The sequence below is a fragment of the Pseudonaja textilis genome, chromosome 8 (assembly GCF_049901715.1).
Source record: "Pseudonaja textilis isolate UNSWEBS1 chromosome 8, rPseTex1.2, whole genome shotgun sequence".
NCBI classification, from domain to species: Eukaryota; Metazoa; Chordata; class Lepidosauria; order Squamata; family Elapidae; genus Pseudonaja; species Pseudonaja textilis.
This window is the reverse complement of record NC_141997.1, coordinates 7282025-7301092: the sequence shown is the minus strand read 5'-3', so window position 1 is coordinate 7301092 and position 19068 is coordinate 7282025. Positions and strand designations below refer to the sequence as shown.

At 43.1% G+C, this 19068-nt stretch overlaps 1 protein-coding gene across 6 annotated transcripts in view; it reads right to left on the bottom strand.

Annotated features, from left to right (window-relative positions):
- Positions 1-5301: 5301 nt before the first annotated feature.
- Positions 5302-19068, bottom strand: part of SMPX (small muscle protein X-linked) — a 33197-nt gene continuing 19430 nt past the window's right edge. For 5 of the 6 annotated variants that reach the window (XM_026714242.2, XM_026714243.2, XM_087938251.1 and 2 more), the window contains exons 3-4: positions 13495-13578; positions 5302-5697 (exon numbers count right to left, since the gene is read on the bottom strand). In XM_026714242.2, the coding sequence (XP_026570027.1) occupies positions 5563-5697; positions 13495-13578 (219 nt within the window). In that variant the 3' untranslated portion in view covers positions 5302-5562. Of the gene's footprint in view, positions 5698-8561; positions 8647-13494; positions 13579-19068 lie in introns of those variants that run through there. The other variant, XM_087938249.1, reaches the window with a different exon arrangement.

Sequence of the window (19068 nt, the reverse complement as noted above, 5' to 3'; positions counted from 1 at the left end):
TAGCCGGCGCTGTCCAAAGTTTCAGCCAGTGACGGGACTTTATTTCTCCCGCCAGTGGCTGGGCCAATGAGTGGAGTCTGCTAGCTGATTCCACTCTATGGCCATATTTGGGAATACTCAACACTCCCCCCCCCCAGTTAGTGTTCCTCCAATCAGTACTCATGTACCTTACATAGTCACATAGGTAGGCAGGGCTTCGAGGGGTGCAACTGGACCTGCGCATCTCACTAGTTCCTGGGGTGGCGGCCTGAGCAGATGGGTCCGCCGCTGCTCTGGTCCCTGCTTATGAAACCATCTCAAAGTCCTCTTGTAGTGTGGCAGGGACCGTTGAGATGAGGCCTCAGAAGTACACGGGGGGATCTCTTCTTTGAAAGATAAGTGTTCCTGCATTCATCTGGGTTTGAGGCTAGGCAGTTAGTTCTCTTGTTGTTGAGCTCTGTGGGTAGGGCCTGAGTCAGGGACCGTTCTGCTGGAGCGTGTTGGGTGTCTGGCTGGTTGTCTGTGCTAGTGATCCGGCCTCTGATCTGATCAATGTGTCTCTCCCATAGTCTCCCTTCTTCAGTTTCTACCCTGTATGATTGGGGCCCTGTAATCCCTGTGACCTTGGCTGGTACCCATGTGGGTCCCCCTGTATAATTGTGAGCAAAGACCAGGTCCCCTATGGTGAATTGCCTGCACTTTCCCAAGGAGTCTACGGGTGTCTTTGGTGCTGTAGTTGGGGTGGACTCTGTCAAGTGTTGATCATAGCTTCAGCCCATTAATAGTTCTGTGGGGCTACGATGTGTTGTTGCATGGGGTGTGATGTGTTGGGCCAAGAGCATTTTATCGATCCTTTCTTGACAGTCCCCTTGGCCCATCCGCTTGAGTGTTTCTTAGGTCATTCAGACCATTCTCTCCACTTGTCCATTTGTCACCAGATGAGCAGGTGCAGACAGTGCATGCCTGAACCCCAGTCCAGCGAGGAATGCTTCAAATGGCTGCGAGGTGAACTGCGGCCTGTTGTCGGAGACAAGGATATCCAGCAGCCCATGGGTGGAGAATAGTTGTCAGAGGGCTCTTATGGTGGCCTCTGATGTGGTGGACTTAATTAGCATTACTTCAGCTTCAACCATAACAACACAAGAGCAAACAATAGATACAAACTCAAGGTTAATCGCACCAGACTTGACTGTAGGAAATACGACTTCAGCAACAGTGTCTGGAATACTCTGACTCTGTGGTTTCTTCTCCAAGCCCCAAAAACTTTAACCTTAGACTGTCTACTATTGACCTCATCCCTTTCCTAAGAGGTCTGTAGGGGCGTGCATCAGCGCACCAATGTGCCTACCATTCCTGTCCTATTGTTTCTTTTATTTTTTTTATTTTTCTTATATGTATCCATGTATTCATAACTATGTTTTTAGTACTGTTAGTACTGTTCAAGTATTAAATGGTGGGGTTTTTGTAAGGTTTTCAAGGGCATTGATGTTATTTTTCCTTGTTACGTTCCTCTCTCATTCTACAACCTCCATATCTGCCCATGTTCTAAAATGCAATCTAAAACCAACCAACCAACCCAAACCAACAACTGAATTTACTTGTAACATATGTCTTTAGGATCTCTTTAGGAGACTCCTGTGGACCGTAGTGTATATGAACGGATAATGAAAAATATTGGAATAACTAGATAAAACAAGCCAATTTTACCTTCCAACCATGAAATATTCTTCTTCTTTGGAAGGGGGAGGATAAATGAATGCACAAGGGGGTTGTGCAAAGCCTTTGAAAAAGTTGTTTTGCAGTTCATGGGAACACACACTTCTCTTTTCGGGTCATAAAAACAGACATGACTTTTTTCAGGCACCTGTGGCTGTTTCATAATTTTCTGCTGGATGAATGAGAAAAAAGCCCAATGAAGTGTCTGTACATACCTGTGCTTACAGAAATAATTTGAAGGTGTTTTGTAAACCTTGCAAATATGTATCTGCTTTAATGATTTTTTTTTAAGGTGGTGGTAAGGAGATTGTATGTGCTTTTTCAATTTCAAAGTACTTCTTTAAATCCCACTTCAACGCTCTTTCCTCGTCAAAGTAAATTATCAAAATTATTCTGAATAAATTTTTATCATAACAATTTTTGTTATGATATAACATTACTAGGTATTAAATGAAATTATAAGAAAGTAACAGTTATTAGAAGAGCAATGGTGCTGCAGTGATTTGAATGCAATATTGCAGGCTAACTCTGCCAACTGCCAGTAATTTGATTCTGATCAGCTCAAGGTTGATTCAGCATTCTATCTTGCCAAACTCAGTAAAATGAGGGTCCAGATTGTTGGGGGCAATAGGCTGACATTGTATACCACCCAGAGAGTGCTATAAAGGAGGGGTTGGCAATCTTTTGGACCTCAGGGACCACCAAATTCATTATTTTAAATCCCACGGACCACTAATATGAATTTTGACTGACGTGGCTTGCTGACATTGGTGGGAGGAAGAGGGAGAGAGAAAGAGAGAGAGATCTGATCTAAGGAGGGCTGGTTATGTTCTCTCTCTCTCTCTCTCTCTCTCTCTCTCTCACACACACACACACAGATCCACCACAAACACACACACACACACACACCCTCCAAGGCAGCCACATTCCTAGACTGCTTTTGAGCTCTGTTCTCAGGCTTCGTGCAAGGAAAGCAGCAGAAACAGCAGAAGTCTTTCTTTGATAGGGTATTAAAAAGCCAGATAACTATGAGGCATCAGGTGAAAAAGGATTTGATCAAGAAATGGGACTGTCAGCGCCTCTCAAATTTATGAATATGTGCATACCTGGAGAAAAGTGAAGAAAATGAAGCAAAATTGATCCAAGAAGTACTGGATTGGGCTACCTCGATCCTCCCAGATGTCCCCTCTACAAGATGTGATATTGATGTAATATATAGAGTTGGCCCAAAAGGTTGGGAAGAAAATTGTCAAGAGATATTGTGATATGACCCTGGTCCTATGCAAAAAAGCAACAATTGATGTGTGATGTTTAATAGATGCCAATTCTCTGCTGAGATGGAAATATCTGTCCATCCTTTTTCTGAAGCACATGAATCCAGCTTTTTTTTCTCATCTGCAATGTCCCCATTTTGCTATAACTGGTCTGTTTAATAACTGCAGTACTGATTTTTTTCTTCTTTCTCAAACTCTGCATGCAAGCTATCTATCCACTCCTACTCTACATCCCCAGTTCTTATTCTCCAACAATACCTTTCCTGGGAGTATCATACACAAAGGGGGAGAGGGGGCCTTGTTCTCATGTCTTTCAGCCCTGCACAGATGACTCTGCAACCTGTGAAAGCATGAATCCAGATGCTGCATCCAGAGGAGAACTTCCATTCATTGAGCCAGGAATTGGGTTTGGATCCAGCCCTCCACTTGAAAGTCATCATAGCAACCAGAGTGAAGCAGACCTTCCCAAGCCTGACTAACCGGCCTTACCAACAAGCCAAGCCTAATGCCACCCAGCAGACATGAAAGAGAGGACCCTGAGATGGATAAGTAGAGAGTAAAGATTCTTTTCAATCCCCAAAAGGCAGCTGTAAAGACTATGGGGGAGGGTGGAGATTCATTGTAAAGTTTTATTTCTTTGCATCATTCACAATTGTAACTGATCAGTTAAATGGGTTCTTAGAGGGATTGCATTTCAGAGTGGTTGGCACAGCAAGTTCTGAACACCTTGGATTTCTGTCTGGTGGGAGGGAAATTTGTTGAGTATGTTTGTATTGTTTGTCTTGTAGAAGCAACTACACACACACACACACACACACACACACACACATGCACAGAAGGGGAGAGAGAAAGATTCCCCATTCAAAATCAGTCTGAGCCTATCCCTTTCACTTACCTCCACACAAAGCTTTTCCTAGACTGGTTTTTGCTCTGTGGCACTAAGGCCCAAGTATATTATATCTCCTGGTCAATTCCATGGGGGAGCGGGAATTGCCTGGAGGGCAATGCCCCACTGAAGAAGTAGCAGAAAAGAGGTCTCCAAATCCCAAGCCCTAATTGTGACTTACAAATGATGCTGCCCAGTAAAAGCAGGATATGTTGCACTGGGTCTCACTAGTAGGAATCCCAGGGCTCATTGTGCCCAATTTGAAAAATACTAAATAGCCTAGATTGCACACTGGCTGACATCTATTTGGCCTCATGAAAGTAAGAGCTAGGGCAGATTCAAGAAACAACCCTCAAAATGGGCAGCCAGTAGTTATGTAAAGCAAAACCATGGCTGTGAAGAATTCTGGGGCAAATCTGAAAATAATTGGCATAGAAAATTGGATACTGTAAATCTCTTTCCAAAACTTTCCCCCTGGTTGCTAGACCTTAATGGATTAAAAGCTCTCCTTTTGGGAGCCACTGAAGGAATCCTTCTCTGCTGTCCCTGTCATTATATCCCCTCCTGTGCCTCAGCTGCCTTGTCATGCAGTCCTGACCCTCTAAAACATGATGAAAAAGGAAACCAGCTTGCTATAATGATGGTTCAAATTGACCATGAGTATCAAATATATCCAGATGCTACCCTGGATTGTGCTGAGGGAAAAATAATTGGCAAAATTATTTGCCGTAGCACAAAATGGGGGATTGTGGGAAGCATACCCCAAAGGACAGTGCCAGAAACTCATGACACCAGAAACCTCAGAAAACAGTGCCAAGAAACTCAAGCCAGCCCTTCCCCCTTTAAGAAAACCAAGAAACACCAGCTGAAAGGAAAACTCAGAGCAGCCCTGCTAACAGAGCTGACAACAGAAACACTTAAGTAGAGCCATTAAGCTAAGGGGAATCAGGCTAAAAATAACTCACCAAGGCAAAACCAGAACTCCCCTTTTCCTGCCCCTGAAAGGATTAAACCCCAAGGACAGGAAAAACAAAAGACCTGGGACCAAGATTAACCCAGGAAAACAGGAAAACAAAACCCAGGACAATCAGAAACACATCAAAACCCATCAAGCTGCAGGAGCTTCAATGGGGAATTAAACATAAAAGGTTCAGATTCATACTTCCAAGTTGCTTGTGAGCCAGGAACACCCAAGCTGTGTCACTTTTTGCTTCTTGCCTTCCCACATTAAAAGAATCCCACTTTCTAGCAGCTGGCTTTTGCATCCATTTCTTCTCAGTGTCTATGGTGTGTCCCAGCTGGGAATGAACTCAGGAAATTTCTTCCAACAGGAGGAAGAGAACAGACGATTTTAATTTGAAAAGTTACAAGAGGCTCATACTGGCAAGTACACCACATTCACGTTGTCAGAACTAAACCTAGAAAAAAGACTCACCTCACATACTGTTTCTTTGCAACTCATACTGCTTATGTCAAAGTTTATTTTGAAAATGAAAATATTTATTTTAATGAAGTATATAACCTCCTGAAGCAGCTTTAGTTAATCCACACAGACATATTATTTATATTGTATAGGAATAAACCATTTCTAATGTGGGGTTTCAGTTTCTCATTCATATTCGGAAGCAATCCTATGCATGTGAGTAATTTTCATTTGGTTCAGCACACAACTAGTGGTATATTCTACATATGACTTCATTTCTTTTATTATTCAAATCTTGGAACAAATTTCAGTTCACTCTTTGCATTCTGGATTTCAGAGAGATTAACTGCTGGTCCTGGTAACTTCTTGGCTCCTGGGAGAGTCTTTTTCTTTTCTTCTTCAGGTGGAGTTGGAAGACTCTATATAAAAATAATAAACTTTATTCTTCAATTGTTGTAACAAGGATCCAGGAAATAGAGGACATCATGCAGTTAAGGTTAGAATATAAAAATATATTTAACAACATAATACTAGTAAATTGTCCATATTATCAAAATTGGATTTCTCTTCTTTACAGAACAGGTAACAATTTGATATAATCCTCATGGTTTGGACTACAATTCTCATAGTTGCTTTCACTGGCCATGTTGCTGATGCTGGTGGGAAGGTGGGGGAGTGGGACTGAAATTCAAAACACCTGTCACATACCTATTTCTGTTTAGCAGTAACCATGTAATTTTTGAGAGCTTCAACAAATAATTCATTATAGTATCTGCCACTCACACATGGACTTCCAAGGGGGATAACAAAGAGGGCAAAGGACAATGCATTCATAATGACACAATCAGTTAAATGCCATGACTTATCTCTGGCCCAAGTACATCAGTATGGCACTGATGTAATTATGTTGCACATGTCATCATTTTAGCATTACCAGTTTGCTGTGGAGCTTAGTGTGTTCAGAACTCACATTTGGTTATTCAGAATTTAGGGGTACCAAATTTTGAAAATGTGCACCTAATCATGTGCCATAGCTATACCTCTGGTGGGCAGAGTTCATTTGAATGAGGATTATCCCTCATTTCTACATGATGTGATGTTATTGACAAGTTCAATTCTTGTTCAAGGCTCTTTTCTACAACTGTATATTTAAGAAATAATTTTGAAAAGAAAAATCTTTAGCTCTTAGGTAACCCTACTGCCCATCTGCTATGAATTAAAATTGTATTTTTTCAGGATTACATGGGAATCTGAAAAAAAGATTGATGGTGCTTTAAAAAGTCAACTAATTAAAGATAATGGATCTGTTAAAACAGCAATGTACTTTTTCAGATTTAAGTATCTGAAAGCCAGAAGAAAGTCAATCAATTTTAATCAATAGTAGACGAATGTTGTACTTATGTGAGGTCTAAACTCTAGGGCACTTCTGAATTATTTTCAAAGTAACTAGCCAATTCTCTTCAACTCCTGAAATAGCTCCTCCACTGATTCCAACATTTCTCCATTGGGCAAGGAATTATAGGTGCCCATTCTGATGTTGTATATCTTTCTCAACCCTGAATATAAGCTTATCCAACAAATACAAAATATATTTTAGAATTAATCCGGGATTACCATAAATGTATTGCTCAAGTTGCCTGATTTATTTATGGTACACAATATATAACTTTGGTGTGCATACACATAGACATACACACATAGACATACACACATAGACATGAGTGTGCAAAAATATTTCATACAAATCCAATCCATGTGAAAAAAAATGACAAAAGAAACTGGGCCCCTCCCCTTTTCCTATTAATAAAATATATTGCATGCATTTGTCTTGTCTGATGCATTTAAAACTCTGCAGCCAGCTATGATTGTGAAAAGGTGTCATTTGGTCCATTTCTCAATAAGGCACCTTCTTCATATTAAAAGTAGTTAAAATTTGGGGTAATTAAAACAATCGATCATGCCTCTTTACTGAAAACAAAAGAAGAAGAGATAACTAGTTCCAATCCTCTCATGCCATTATTCAAAAGCAAACATAAAACAACAAATGATTTCATATGACAGCCTTCCCCTGGTCTACAGTACTGTGGAAACAATTGCAAAGATCTGTAAATGGTCAATAATAAATTCTGGCTGCATTTAAAACTGTATTACAACACAAATACAATGTGTATTTTCTGAGTTGAAATGACTGAAAGCAAAATATGACAAGGATACTATCCAATATTAAAAAGAGATAATGGTGTGAAGAGACAAATCTAAAACTGATTTTGTTCAGGGAGTCCTTAAAATTGTAAAATACACTCTATGTCAGGACACTCAGTACAAAAGGCAGATTGACTAAATGCAGCATATCTTTATTTACAAAGAAAGCAAGATCATTTCCTTCTATCTATTTATATTTCAGCTAAACCATTCTCCTCTTGCAAATTATCATTGTTTTGCCCAATGGATCCGGGAATAATGGAGGCATGGAAAATTATTTATTGAAAGCTGATTCCATTTTGCAATCAGCAAAGAGAAGTGTGGGTTTTTGTTATGACTGTGCTATTATCTAGAAAGATTTATCTCCAGAAGTTTCATTTAAAATCACAATTTTCTTTCAACCTTTCATATGTTGGAAGTCCAAATCCAGAAGCATTGGCTCTTCTTCACATTATCATCTGCTGGACACAAGGGGGTAGTAGGATGTAAATAAAGAGTTGAGAATTTACTCACTATATCCCTTCGTTGCACTTCCTGTTCTTTATCTAAGGAGCTGCAAATATGAAGGCATTGTCTTTGCCTCGCCTTTCACTCATCCTTACTCACATTAGATTCCCACTCTCAGAAATGCTGACATGTATCTGAAATTAGAATTTGGTTTGATGTGTCTAAAGTCAATTATATGACCCTTGATAGTAAAATTAGTTTATTTGACAGTCTCTAACTGAACAAACTATTTTTATCAGAAATATTCACACCTCCTACATTTTCTTGCTTTGTGCCCTTTCACTCAGTTTCCATCTATATCCAAAGATCTACCCCAAATTTCAGCCAACTGAAATGTTTATTGATAAGCCAAGAATTTTCATTTATATACTATATATTGGGGTTTTCACCCTAACCCTAACTCTAAAATGTAGTCCCTTGCCCAATTTTAATTTTAAAACCTCATCTCCCATAGCTTTTAAATTAGCTTTCCAGTCATGCAATACCACATTATCATCTGTTTTTATTTCTGAATCAGCTATGATACATCCAAAGTTCAGTCAATTTCTCTCTCAAAGACATAAAATAACACCCACCCATGCTATTTCTTCTTCCTCTGGTCCGTTCCAGCAGGGGGCGGCCAGCTACAACCTGATTGGTCACCAGTTTGACAGCTCAAACTATCAAAAGATTGGTGTCCAAGATGACAAAGAAAAGATTGAGACCCTGCTCCCTCAAACTTAAGGATTGCAAAGGGAATACCATTCCCATTTTGGGAAGCAGTAAGGTAGCAGTAGAATTCAAACAATTTAAAAGTCGCCTCCAACTAATAGTAGTTGAGAGGGCATTGCCCAGCCTTCTGGACCTAGATTGGTTCGACTCCCTTGGTCTTGCCATAAGTGGAGTTCATGCCACTGATGCCAAGGGACAGACACCATAGACACTCTAGCAAAGGAATTTGCTAGTGTCTTCAACAGTGAATTGGGCAGTACATTGGAAAACCAAATTCATTAAATTTAGACCCAAAAGTCACTCCAAGATGACTAAAAGCATGGTGAATGTCCTTCGCACTCTGCCCAAAAATTGATTCTGAGCTTGATAAGCTTATCACTCAAGGGGTATTAGAACCGGTGGATCATGCCCCATGGGAGACCCCCATAGTGACACCAATCAAGGTTGATGAGTCAGTTAGGGTGTGTGCAGATTACAAGGCCACGGTGAATTTAGCACTCTAATAAAGTGCATATCCAGTCCCTGTGGTGCAACATCTGTTGCACTCACTGGGTAATGGCAAGATCTTTGCTAAGCTTGACATGGCTCAAGCTTACCAACAGCTCCCAATGGACTCAGCCACCACAGAGGCTCAGACAATAGTTATGCACAGAGGTGCATTAAAATGTAATAGGTTACGGAACAACTCTTACAGGGTATCCCTGGAATCATTCCATACTTTGATGATGTAATAGTGTCAGCTAGCAATGAGACCACACTTTTAAACAGCCTAAGAGAAGCGTTTAAAATATTTCAGGTCACAGGCCTCAAGCTTGAGAAAAGCAAGTGCCATTTAGGGATCTCTAAAGTAGAGTTCCTGGGATTCCTGATTGATGCTGCTGGATTACATCCTACAACAGCTAAGGTTCAGGCAATCAAGAATGCACCCACACCAGCCAACAAAACTGAATTGCAAGCTTTCCTGGGCCTACTGAACTTTTACGCTATGTTCATCCCACACAAAGCCTCAGTAGCAGAGCCTCTGTACAGACTCTTAGATAAGAAATCTCCCTGGGTATGGGGGTAAAAAGAGGCAAACACATTCAGAGAAGTTAAGGACTTGCTTACTTCAGACTGTGTGCTTATCCATTTCAATGAATGTTTGCCCCTGGTTCTGGCTTGTGATGCTTCTCCCTATGGAGTAGGGGCGGTTTTGAGCCACAAAATGCGTAATGGTTCTGAGGCCCCTATAGCTTTTTTCTCAAGGACTCTTACACTTGCAAAATGTAATTATAGTCAAATTGACAAGGAGCCCTTGCAGCCATCATGGGCATCAAACGTTTTCACAAATACCTATATGGACATAAGTTTGAACCAGAGGTGGGATTCAATTTTTTTTTACTACCAGTTCTGTGGGTGTAGCTTGGTGGGCATGGCAGGGGAAGGTTACTGCAAAATCCCATTCCCTCCCCACCCCACTAACCTGTTTTCCAGCTGCATTCTCCTGTGCAGGGCAACAAAAGAAGACCCAGCCGATCAGCTGGGACTCGTGGGGCAGAGAATAGATTGGGGCAGGGCCAGTCAGAGGCAACATTTGCGGTTCTCTGGACTACTCAAAATTTCCGCTACCGGTTCTCCAGAACTGGTCAGAACTGGCTGAATACCTCCTCTAGTTTGAACTGATAACACGCCACAAACCCTTGTTGGGTATTTTTGCTGGGGACAAAGAAACTCCTCAGATTCTCTCCCACACATGACAAGATGGGCAGTATTCTTGGCTGCATACTCTTACAATTTATCCTATTGCCTGGGCAAGCACCTCAGTCACGCTGATGCCCTGAGCAGATGCCCTCTACCAGCTGCTGCAGAGGAACCTGAAGCTGATGAGTCTATCCTCCTGATAGACCATCACCACCAGTTCCCAATGACTGCTGCAGACATTGCTGCACATTCAGCGAAAGATAAACAATAATACAAGTGCTGGGCTGGGGGAAAAGGGGGTGGCCACAAGGATCTGTAAACATTGATTTATGTCCATTCAAGGTATGGCAGCAAGAATTGTAAGCCAGCAGTGGGTGTTTGTTATAGGGAAGCAGGGTGGTGGTTCCCTCCACATTACACAAGCCAATCCTGGAAGCACTTCACAAAGGTCACCCAGGTATAGTGCGTATGAAGGCATTGGGCTGCAGTTACGTGTGGTGGTCTGGGATAGAACAGGCCATCACAGAATGGGTGTCAGGGTGCTAGCAATGTCAACAATCAAGACTCTTACCTCCCAGGGCACCAGTCAGGGAATGGAAAACTTCTAGAGGCCCCTGGTACTGACTGCATATTGATTTTGCTGGGCCCTTTCAGGGTCAAACCTTTTTAATTGTGATTGATGCCTTCTCCAAATAGGTGGAAATAGTTCTGATGACCTGCACCATGGCTGAGGCTGTAAGCATAGCATAACAAAAGGTACTTGCCAGCCACGGGCTTCCTGACCTGGTAGTTTCAGATAATGGTCCACAATTTACATCCAGAAGTTTTGAATTATTCCTTATAAGGCTGGAAATAAGGCTGGGCCTTAGTTGCCCCTTCCAATCCTTCTAGTAATGGTTTGGCAGAATGAGGAGGAAAGTCAACAAAGGAGGCCCTGGCAAAGATGGGCCCAATACCTATTTATCCTAAATACAACTCCATGCCCTTCCATCAATTTCAGCCCAGCCGAATTATTAATGGGCTGACGGCTAAGAACGGTCCTAGACAGGCTTCACTCCACATATATGCCAGAGAAGCCTCTGGACTTATCCAGCAATACCAGGCGATTTAATGAAGGGGACCTAGTTTATGCTAGGAACTTCACAGGCAACCCACTATGGCTACCAGCCACTGTTACAAGGGTAACAGGGCTTTTTCATATATTGTCGAGCTGGAGGATGGCCGGGCATGGAGACACCATATTAATCAATTAAGGGGTGACAGAATTATAGGCCCGAGGCCTCTTTGCCGAAGGAAAACAACAATCCCTTGCTAGCTAAAGCTGGGCCTACTGCACGAGTAACATGCCACTAAGCAAACCTACCAGAGTCTCCCGCAAAGCCACCAGTCGAGCAGGTCCCAGCAGAGGTCACGGTGCAGACTCCTGAAGTTCCAGCCTCAACAACTTCAGCAGCTTCCAGCCAGCGCTGCGCAGATCAACAAGGATCTGCCGCCGCCCAACCTACCTCGAAGAATACACATGTACTATCGAGGTGGGAAGGAGTGCTATGTCTTCAGTTCTCCCTCTGGTCTGTTCCAGCAGAGGGCGCCCAGCCACAACCTGATTGGTCACCAGTTTGACAGCTCAGTATAAAAGGAGCTGTCAAATGGGCTAACAGCTGTTTCCTCAAGGCTGAGCTGAGCAGTCACATTTAAAGCGCACAAAGCTTTAAATAAAGCCTGAGCAACCTTAACTAGCCGCCTTGCCTCTCTCTGTTTGTGTGTTCATCTGCCAGAATGAAGCAACCCACACAATTTCTATTCGCAATGCCAATGCTCCACAGAATTTGTGGGAGGGATACTTTTTCCATCAGAGGGAATAATCTTATCCTGTTTACCAGTCTTGGAGTTTAAGCCAGCCTTCCTTCCTACCACATAGGTACATCCCTTCCTACCACAGAGGTACATTTGTTGTATTGAGTTGGCATAAACATCAACTCTTCTTTTGTTTTCAGAAATCATGAGACAAATGACACAATGCGAAATAAAAATGTGCATGGGATACAGGATATTAACTCAGAGCGTGGGAGGTGGACAGCGAAGAAGCAACCAGCTGTCAATCAGCTGGAGAGTAGGCCGGCAGCAGAAAAATGAACTAAGTGCAACAGAAAGATTTCAGGCCTCTCAGGCCTCTCTAGAAATACAATGGCCATGTTGGTGTGTCAGGCACACACAGGGGGCAGGGTTAAATAGGCAGGAAAGCATTAACAGTTATTGCTGCCTATGTTTTGGCTGCCATGTGCCTATGTTTCAAGGCCTGCCAGAATTAAAAGCAATTAATCGAACCTTTTATTTCTGTTCCTTGGTTTTGGAGAATTGTAACAGTGACGCTGAGAATATATCTGCACAGCGCATAACCTCTGAGTTTTGGGCATATGGGCAATTGTTGCTATCTTGTAAAGTAGTCTCCAGATTAGAGGTCTTCCTTGTATAAATTAGGCAAGCATGTTGAGGGGGGGAAAAACTGGACTGTGTTGTGCTTATAACATCCTGATCAAAATATGCCAAAGATAACTGGTAGCATCCCAAACATTGGGATGGACGCAGGAAGGTTATGCTTGGAGGTGAGGCATGGAAGAGAGCAGAGGTGGAAGAAATAATTATTAGATGTGTCCCCCAACTGATATCACTCTGATTCATACTGGGATTCTCTATAGTTGCTTTTAGAATACAATTATTATATCACAAAATACAAATGGGTTTTTTTTAGCCCTAAGGGAAGGATAGTGATAGCTCAAGATCTTTATATAGCTGCAGAGAATACAATATATGTAGTACTCTAGTTAGAATATGATAGAAAGGATGTGTAGAAAAACACATCAGAAATAAGGCTGCCAACATTTTAATGGTGATCTTATATTGCTTCCATATGTTAGCACTCTAAAATACTACTGTTCTTTCCATATATTAGCTAATGAAATTAGAGTGGGAAGATTTATGTTTATATTGACTGTTTACTTATATTTTCTAATCATATGAATGAAATGAATGTTTTCTTGAGATATTACAGAATAAAATTTCACTGGTGAACAGAAGACATGTGGTGTTCTAGTCAGATAAGCACATACTGTTCTTACCTCTTCAGGTTCAGTAGATTCTTTTCTTTTAGGAGGTTGACCAGCACCAGGTAAAAGCGCTCCCATTGGGATGTTGATATTGGCCTGGAAATTAAGTGCATGAAGTTATATTGTAGCAGATCTACAAAAATTAAGAGATGGAGTTTTCTTTATTGCCAGGCAAATTATATTTTGTTTCTTATCTCTTTTATTAAATGTCTTCTTTTATTATTTTAAATTTAGGCAGATTTAAAACAAGATTAATTCAGACAGCAAAATCTCAAGTTAAGCTTCCATATCAGTGGCAGCATCCTGAGCCTTGTTTAAATGGAACACCAGATTAGTGCTTAATATAATCTGGTGCTCTCATATTAATGTTTAAGAGAAATAGAGATTTGTATTTAAACCCTATCTTCTCCACACTTTCCCTATAAAGGACAACTTTTTTAAAATTTGTGGTGTCGCAGTGGTTAGAATGTAGTATTGCAGGCTAACTCTGCCCACAGCCAGGAGTTCGATCCTGATCCTGACTGGCTCAAGTTTGACTGAGCCTTCCATCCTTCCAAGGTTGGTAAAATGAGGACCAAGCTTGTTGGGAGCAATATGCTGACTCTGTAAACCACTTAGAAAGTGCACTAAAGCACTATGGATTGGTATGTAAGTCTAAGTGCTATTATTGTTCTTCAAGAGCAAATAAAATTTACTTTCTACTTGTGGAGGACGAGATAAGATGTATGGGGTTAATATGGCTTCTTAAACTCCTACCAAGAATTTTAGTTTCAGTCAAAACTGAATAAATACAATATTGAGGCTGCAGAAATCCAGACAACCACTAATAGTAATTCAGACTTTTGCATCCCAGATATGGTACCCATAAGAAATTGTAAAAACTTCCATATTCATATAAAGTAAGGTTTGCATGCTGATGGTTTGTATGCTGAACCACACAAAGTAAGGTTCAGCAGCCGATTAACAGCCTTCACAATCCTAAAATATTCTTACAGGAGCACCTAGAATTTATTGACTTGCCTTGAACCTTTAAGCACAGCATTTACGTTACAATGAATTTGTATTTCACACCTATCAAAGCATTTCTAATATTACTTGCTGTGGTTCAGAGAATATACTCATGGTTAATCATGAGGTTTAAATAGAGGGCTCTTCCTTATGCTCATTTTAAATAGTAATCACCCATATCCAAGCTAACAGATAAATATGCTGGTGTAAAATTTGTCTTCCAATCGCTGATAACTATCTACTACCATATTACCAGTTTGACCACAATACTGTAAAATGAAGCTATCTTTAGGAAGTGTGTGCAAGGCATCCTGAGGAAAGAAATTGGTAGCTCTTTTTCTTAGCTGTCAACTGTCCCATTGGCACATGCAGCAAAAGAAACTACTGGGACATTATTTTACCAAGAGTATGACTTTACTTATAGATCAATACAGGCACAGAAGAAGTGAAGCTAGCTGTGAAGTTTTCACATGAAAAACAGCATAGTTAATTTCCCCTTTTCCCCATTCAGGCCACCCATTGTCCATTGTCCATCAATCCAACACCTTGTATTTTGGGAAAACAGTCTGCACCTTCGGAAGGTTCCCATTGTATAGCCTTGAAGTGTCAGGATTTTCCCAGGCTGCAAACTGTTCACGTAAATCCCTCACCTCCCTCCCAGCTCCTAATACATTCCAAGATTCCCCTGCCCCTTCCATTTCTGTCATCAAGTTGCAAGTAGAAGTGTATTACTAGTCAGCTTTGACATGCCAACCCTCCAGAAAAAAGATAAGTCTGAAAAAAACAGAACAAATGTACAAAATAGCACACAACACAGGGTTCTCTACTCTACCATCCATTCTGGGTTGGTCTGGATATTTGGCATGGAATTTGCTAATGAGTCTAGATGCCCTAACATCCTTCACTCCATCTACTCATTATCTGCTAAAGGATATACTTTCCACAACACTAAATATTACAACTTCCCCTTGCATTTTCTGGAGTCAAGAATCTCCTTGATTTCAAAGTGCTATTCTCCTCTCACCAAGATTGGGGAAGGAGGTAGTTCAGTAGCAGGTCTTAATGCTGAACCATGGAAAGCAGGGGTGGGATTCAAATTTCTTAACAACTGGTTCTGTGGGCATGGCCCAATTTGTGGGCGAGGCTTAGTCATGTGACTGGATGGGCATGGCTTGCTGACTGGGCGTAGCTTGGTGGTCATGTGACTGGGGTAGGCGTGGCCAGGTGGCCAATGTGACTGGCAAACCAAATTTAAGTGGTCCTCGCTTAATGACCAGGTCCTCATTTAATGGCCAGTTGCTTAGCAAGTGTTTTTTGCCAGTTTCCAAGGCCTGGAGAGGGCAGGACGAGGCTCAGGCAGGTGGCCATGTGACTGGCAAACCAAATGTAAGTGGTCTTCACTTAATGGCCAGTTGCTTAGCAAGTGTTCTAATTTACGACTGACCTCCCCAGAGCTACTTGATCTGTTTTTGGAGTTTTGACAGCCATGCACACACACTGACACTCTCTCTCTCTCTCTCTCTCTCTCTCTAACCAGTTACAACATCCCACACAGTCATGTAACTGAGGTTTTCTATGTTTTTTTGCCAGTTTCCCACAATTCCTTCTGATTTCCAGTTAAAAATGGGGAAAAGAGACTTGTTTAACAACCAGTTTTCACTTAATGACCACAATGTTCACTTAATGACAATGTTGTTTGTCTAACCTTAAACACTCAAAGAGCCATTTTTCTATTTTCTTTTTAAAAGATCTCTCTCTCGCTCTCTCTCTTTCTTTCTCCCCCATCTTTTTCTCTCATCTCTTTTTCTTTCTCCCTCTTTCTTCTCTCTCTCTCTCTCATTTTTCTCTCTGTCATCACTCTCTTTTTCTTTCTTTCTCATCTCTTTCTCATCTCTCCCTCTCCCTCTCTCTGTCCCTGGGAGGGAAAGGAACATTTGAACTGGTGCTGGGTAGTGGGAATCTGAGGAGCCGGTACTGAAGATGGCTGGCAGGGAGGTGGGGCAATCCCACAGTCTCCCCAAAAATAACGCTTCTGGTGAGGAGGAAGAAAAGCGCATTGGGAGGAGACTTGGTGGGTGACATGGGGCAGTGAGCGCTTCATGGCTCCTGAGGGGGTCGAGCCTTCCTGCTCCCAATTGCTGGCAGCTGCTTCTCTGCAGCCACGCTAACAGCATTCAACCTGGCTGCTTCCCTCCTCCTTCTCAGCCCCATACATACAGAGCAAACACTCACGCATCTCACGGTGCTGGAGGGACTCGCCCACGCACCGATTCCTTGCAGAAGATCCTACTGGCACTATGTGTGCATGATCTACCAGAAAAGGAGGATAAGAATTGCCAAACTTTTCTTCCCCCCTTCCCTTTGCAGAGGAGCTGCTCGGAAGGCAGCTCCTGTCCGTTTATGGTCCTCCCTCACCCACCCATGTCAAAGTACCTTAAAGGGGCAGGCTGCAGCAGCTGCCTTCACACTGGAAGGGAGGAAGAAAAGTTCAGCAACTCTTCTCCTCATGCGTACACATACACACACAGAGCATGCACACATGGTGCTGGAGGGATTTGCCCATGCGCCAATTCCTTGCAGAAGATCCTTTGTGTGTGCATGATGCCAGAAGGACTCGCCCATGCACAGAAGGTCCCAACCTCACATGTCCATACTCTGTGTGAATGCCCAAGAAGGAGGAAGACTTGCCAAGTTTTTCTTCCTCCCTCTCTTCTGACACACAATGGCCAGGCAGGTGAGCAGTGTCACGTGGAGTAAGTGTCCTCCCAGCCAGTGCAGCCATGGGGCTCCAACCTCATACAAATGTAAGTTTGCAGATACCCCAGGATTCCCAGCTTTGGCTGCAAGAACTGCAGACAGCCTTCCATACCACACACATCCTCCCGCCGCCCCATGTGAGGCACGAGGCCTGACAGAAAGCGCCTGGCTCAAAGACAAAGCCCTCCACGATGGAGCCCTTCCCGGGGAACAAAACAAGAACTTACTGATCAATCCCAAAGGGGAGCTTCAGTGGTGGTGGTGGTGCTCTGGGAGGATGACCCTCAGGGCCCTGGGAAACCGTCTTGTGCAGCACAGCAAAATTTGCTTTAGCAACCGAGAGTTGCTGCTTTGGGTTTCTGCGTCCCACTCCCTTGGGGAGCGCAAGTCCCCAAAACTAAATTTTGCTGTGCCAGGAAAGAAACGTTTGCTCTCCCAGCTAGACCAGCAGGGAGAGAAGCAGCTATTGACCCCGCCAGAGCCAACATGAGCACCTCTCCACATGTTCTGCTGTTTTGCTGGGAGAGCAACAAAGTCTTTCTTGCACAGTGATAAGCTAAATTTTGCTTTGCCAAGACAGTCTCTCTCACTCTCCCAACTAGACCAGCAGAGGAGATAAGCAGCTACTGACCCCGCCGGAGCTGACTCGGAGCTGCTCCATGTGTTCTCCTGCAAAGGCAGGTGGTGGTGGGGGTGCGGAAGGTGACTGGCAGCAGGAGTAAAAGGCAAGTGGGAAGAAAGGTGACTAGGGGCAACAGGTAGGAGACCTGGGCTTGCTTGCATAGCCTCACTCACCTAGGAAGACCATGGTGGAAGGCAGACTGCAGGCAGCGATGGCACATGGCCAGGATAAAGAAGGGCGGGGTTAGAATGCAGTCAGCTTGTTGCGCATGCATGCGATGTTGTGCATGAGCGATAAGGACTGATTGGGCAGTGAACGGAGAAGCGGGCAGAGAGGGGCGGGGCCAGCCAGGGGCCCATTTTACCAGTTCTCCAAACTACCAGGAACTGTAACATCCGGTTCTATCGAACCAGATCAAACCAGTTGAATCCCACCTCTGATGGAAAGGCTTCAAGAGGCTGCAGTGAAACACTGGGTGAATGTGCTTGTTCCGGACTAGCAGGCTCGTAGCCTGCAAATCTGATTGGCCCGCTGAAAGCCGATCATGATTGGTCGCCATAGACTGATGCGATTGGCCAGTAAATGGGCTGCCGCGATTGGCCCTGCCAAGAGCGGCAAACTCAAATTGCCTTCATTGGCTGCCTAGCCGCAGCCAGCCCTATATAAGGGGCTGCTGCGGCTAGGGTTTGTTGCTCAGATCTGAAGTCACAAATAAAGAGCTGTTTGTTGCTATCTGAGTCTTGCCTCCGTTCTTGAACCATCCTCCCAGATTTAACACTGGCGACGAGGATGGGATGTGGAGGCAACAGAAGCTATTGAATTGAGCTAGCCGAAGGAGCACGTGGCTGACAGAGCGCAACGACGGCAACATGGCCAGCAGCGCTATACCACCTGCACCATTCGATCCAGCTAGCGAAGATTGGGACTCATACATGGACAGATTTCAAATGTTCCTGGAGTCCAACAACCTCAAAGATGCCACGCCCAGCAAGAAACTAGCTGTTTTTCTAACCCCCTGTGGACCAGCCATTTTTAAGATGGCTAAAGCCTTAGCCAAGCCAGCTGAAGTTAAAACCATGGATTGGGACACCCTTGCTCCCATCCTGCGCAACCATTACGCCCCAGCCATGCCAACTCTCATTCGCAGGCATGAGTTCTACCAGAGGGACCAACGTGAAGGTGAGAGCGTTGGGGATTTT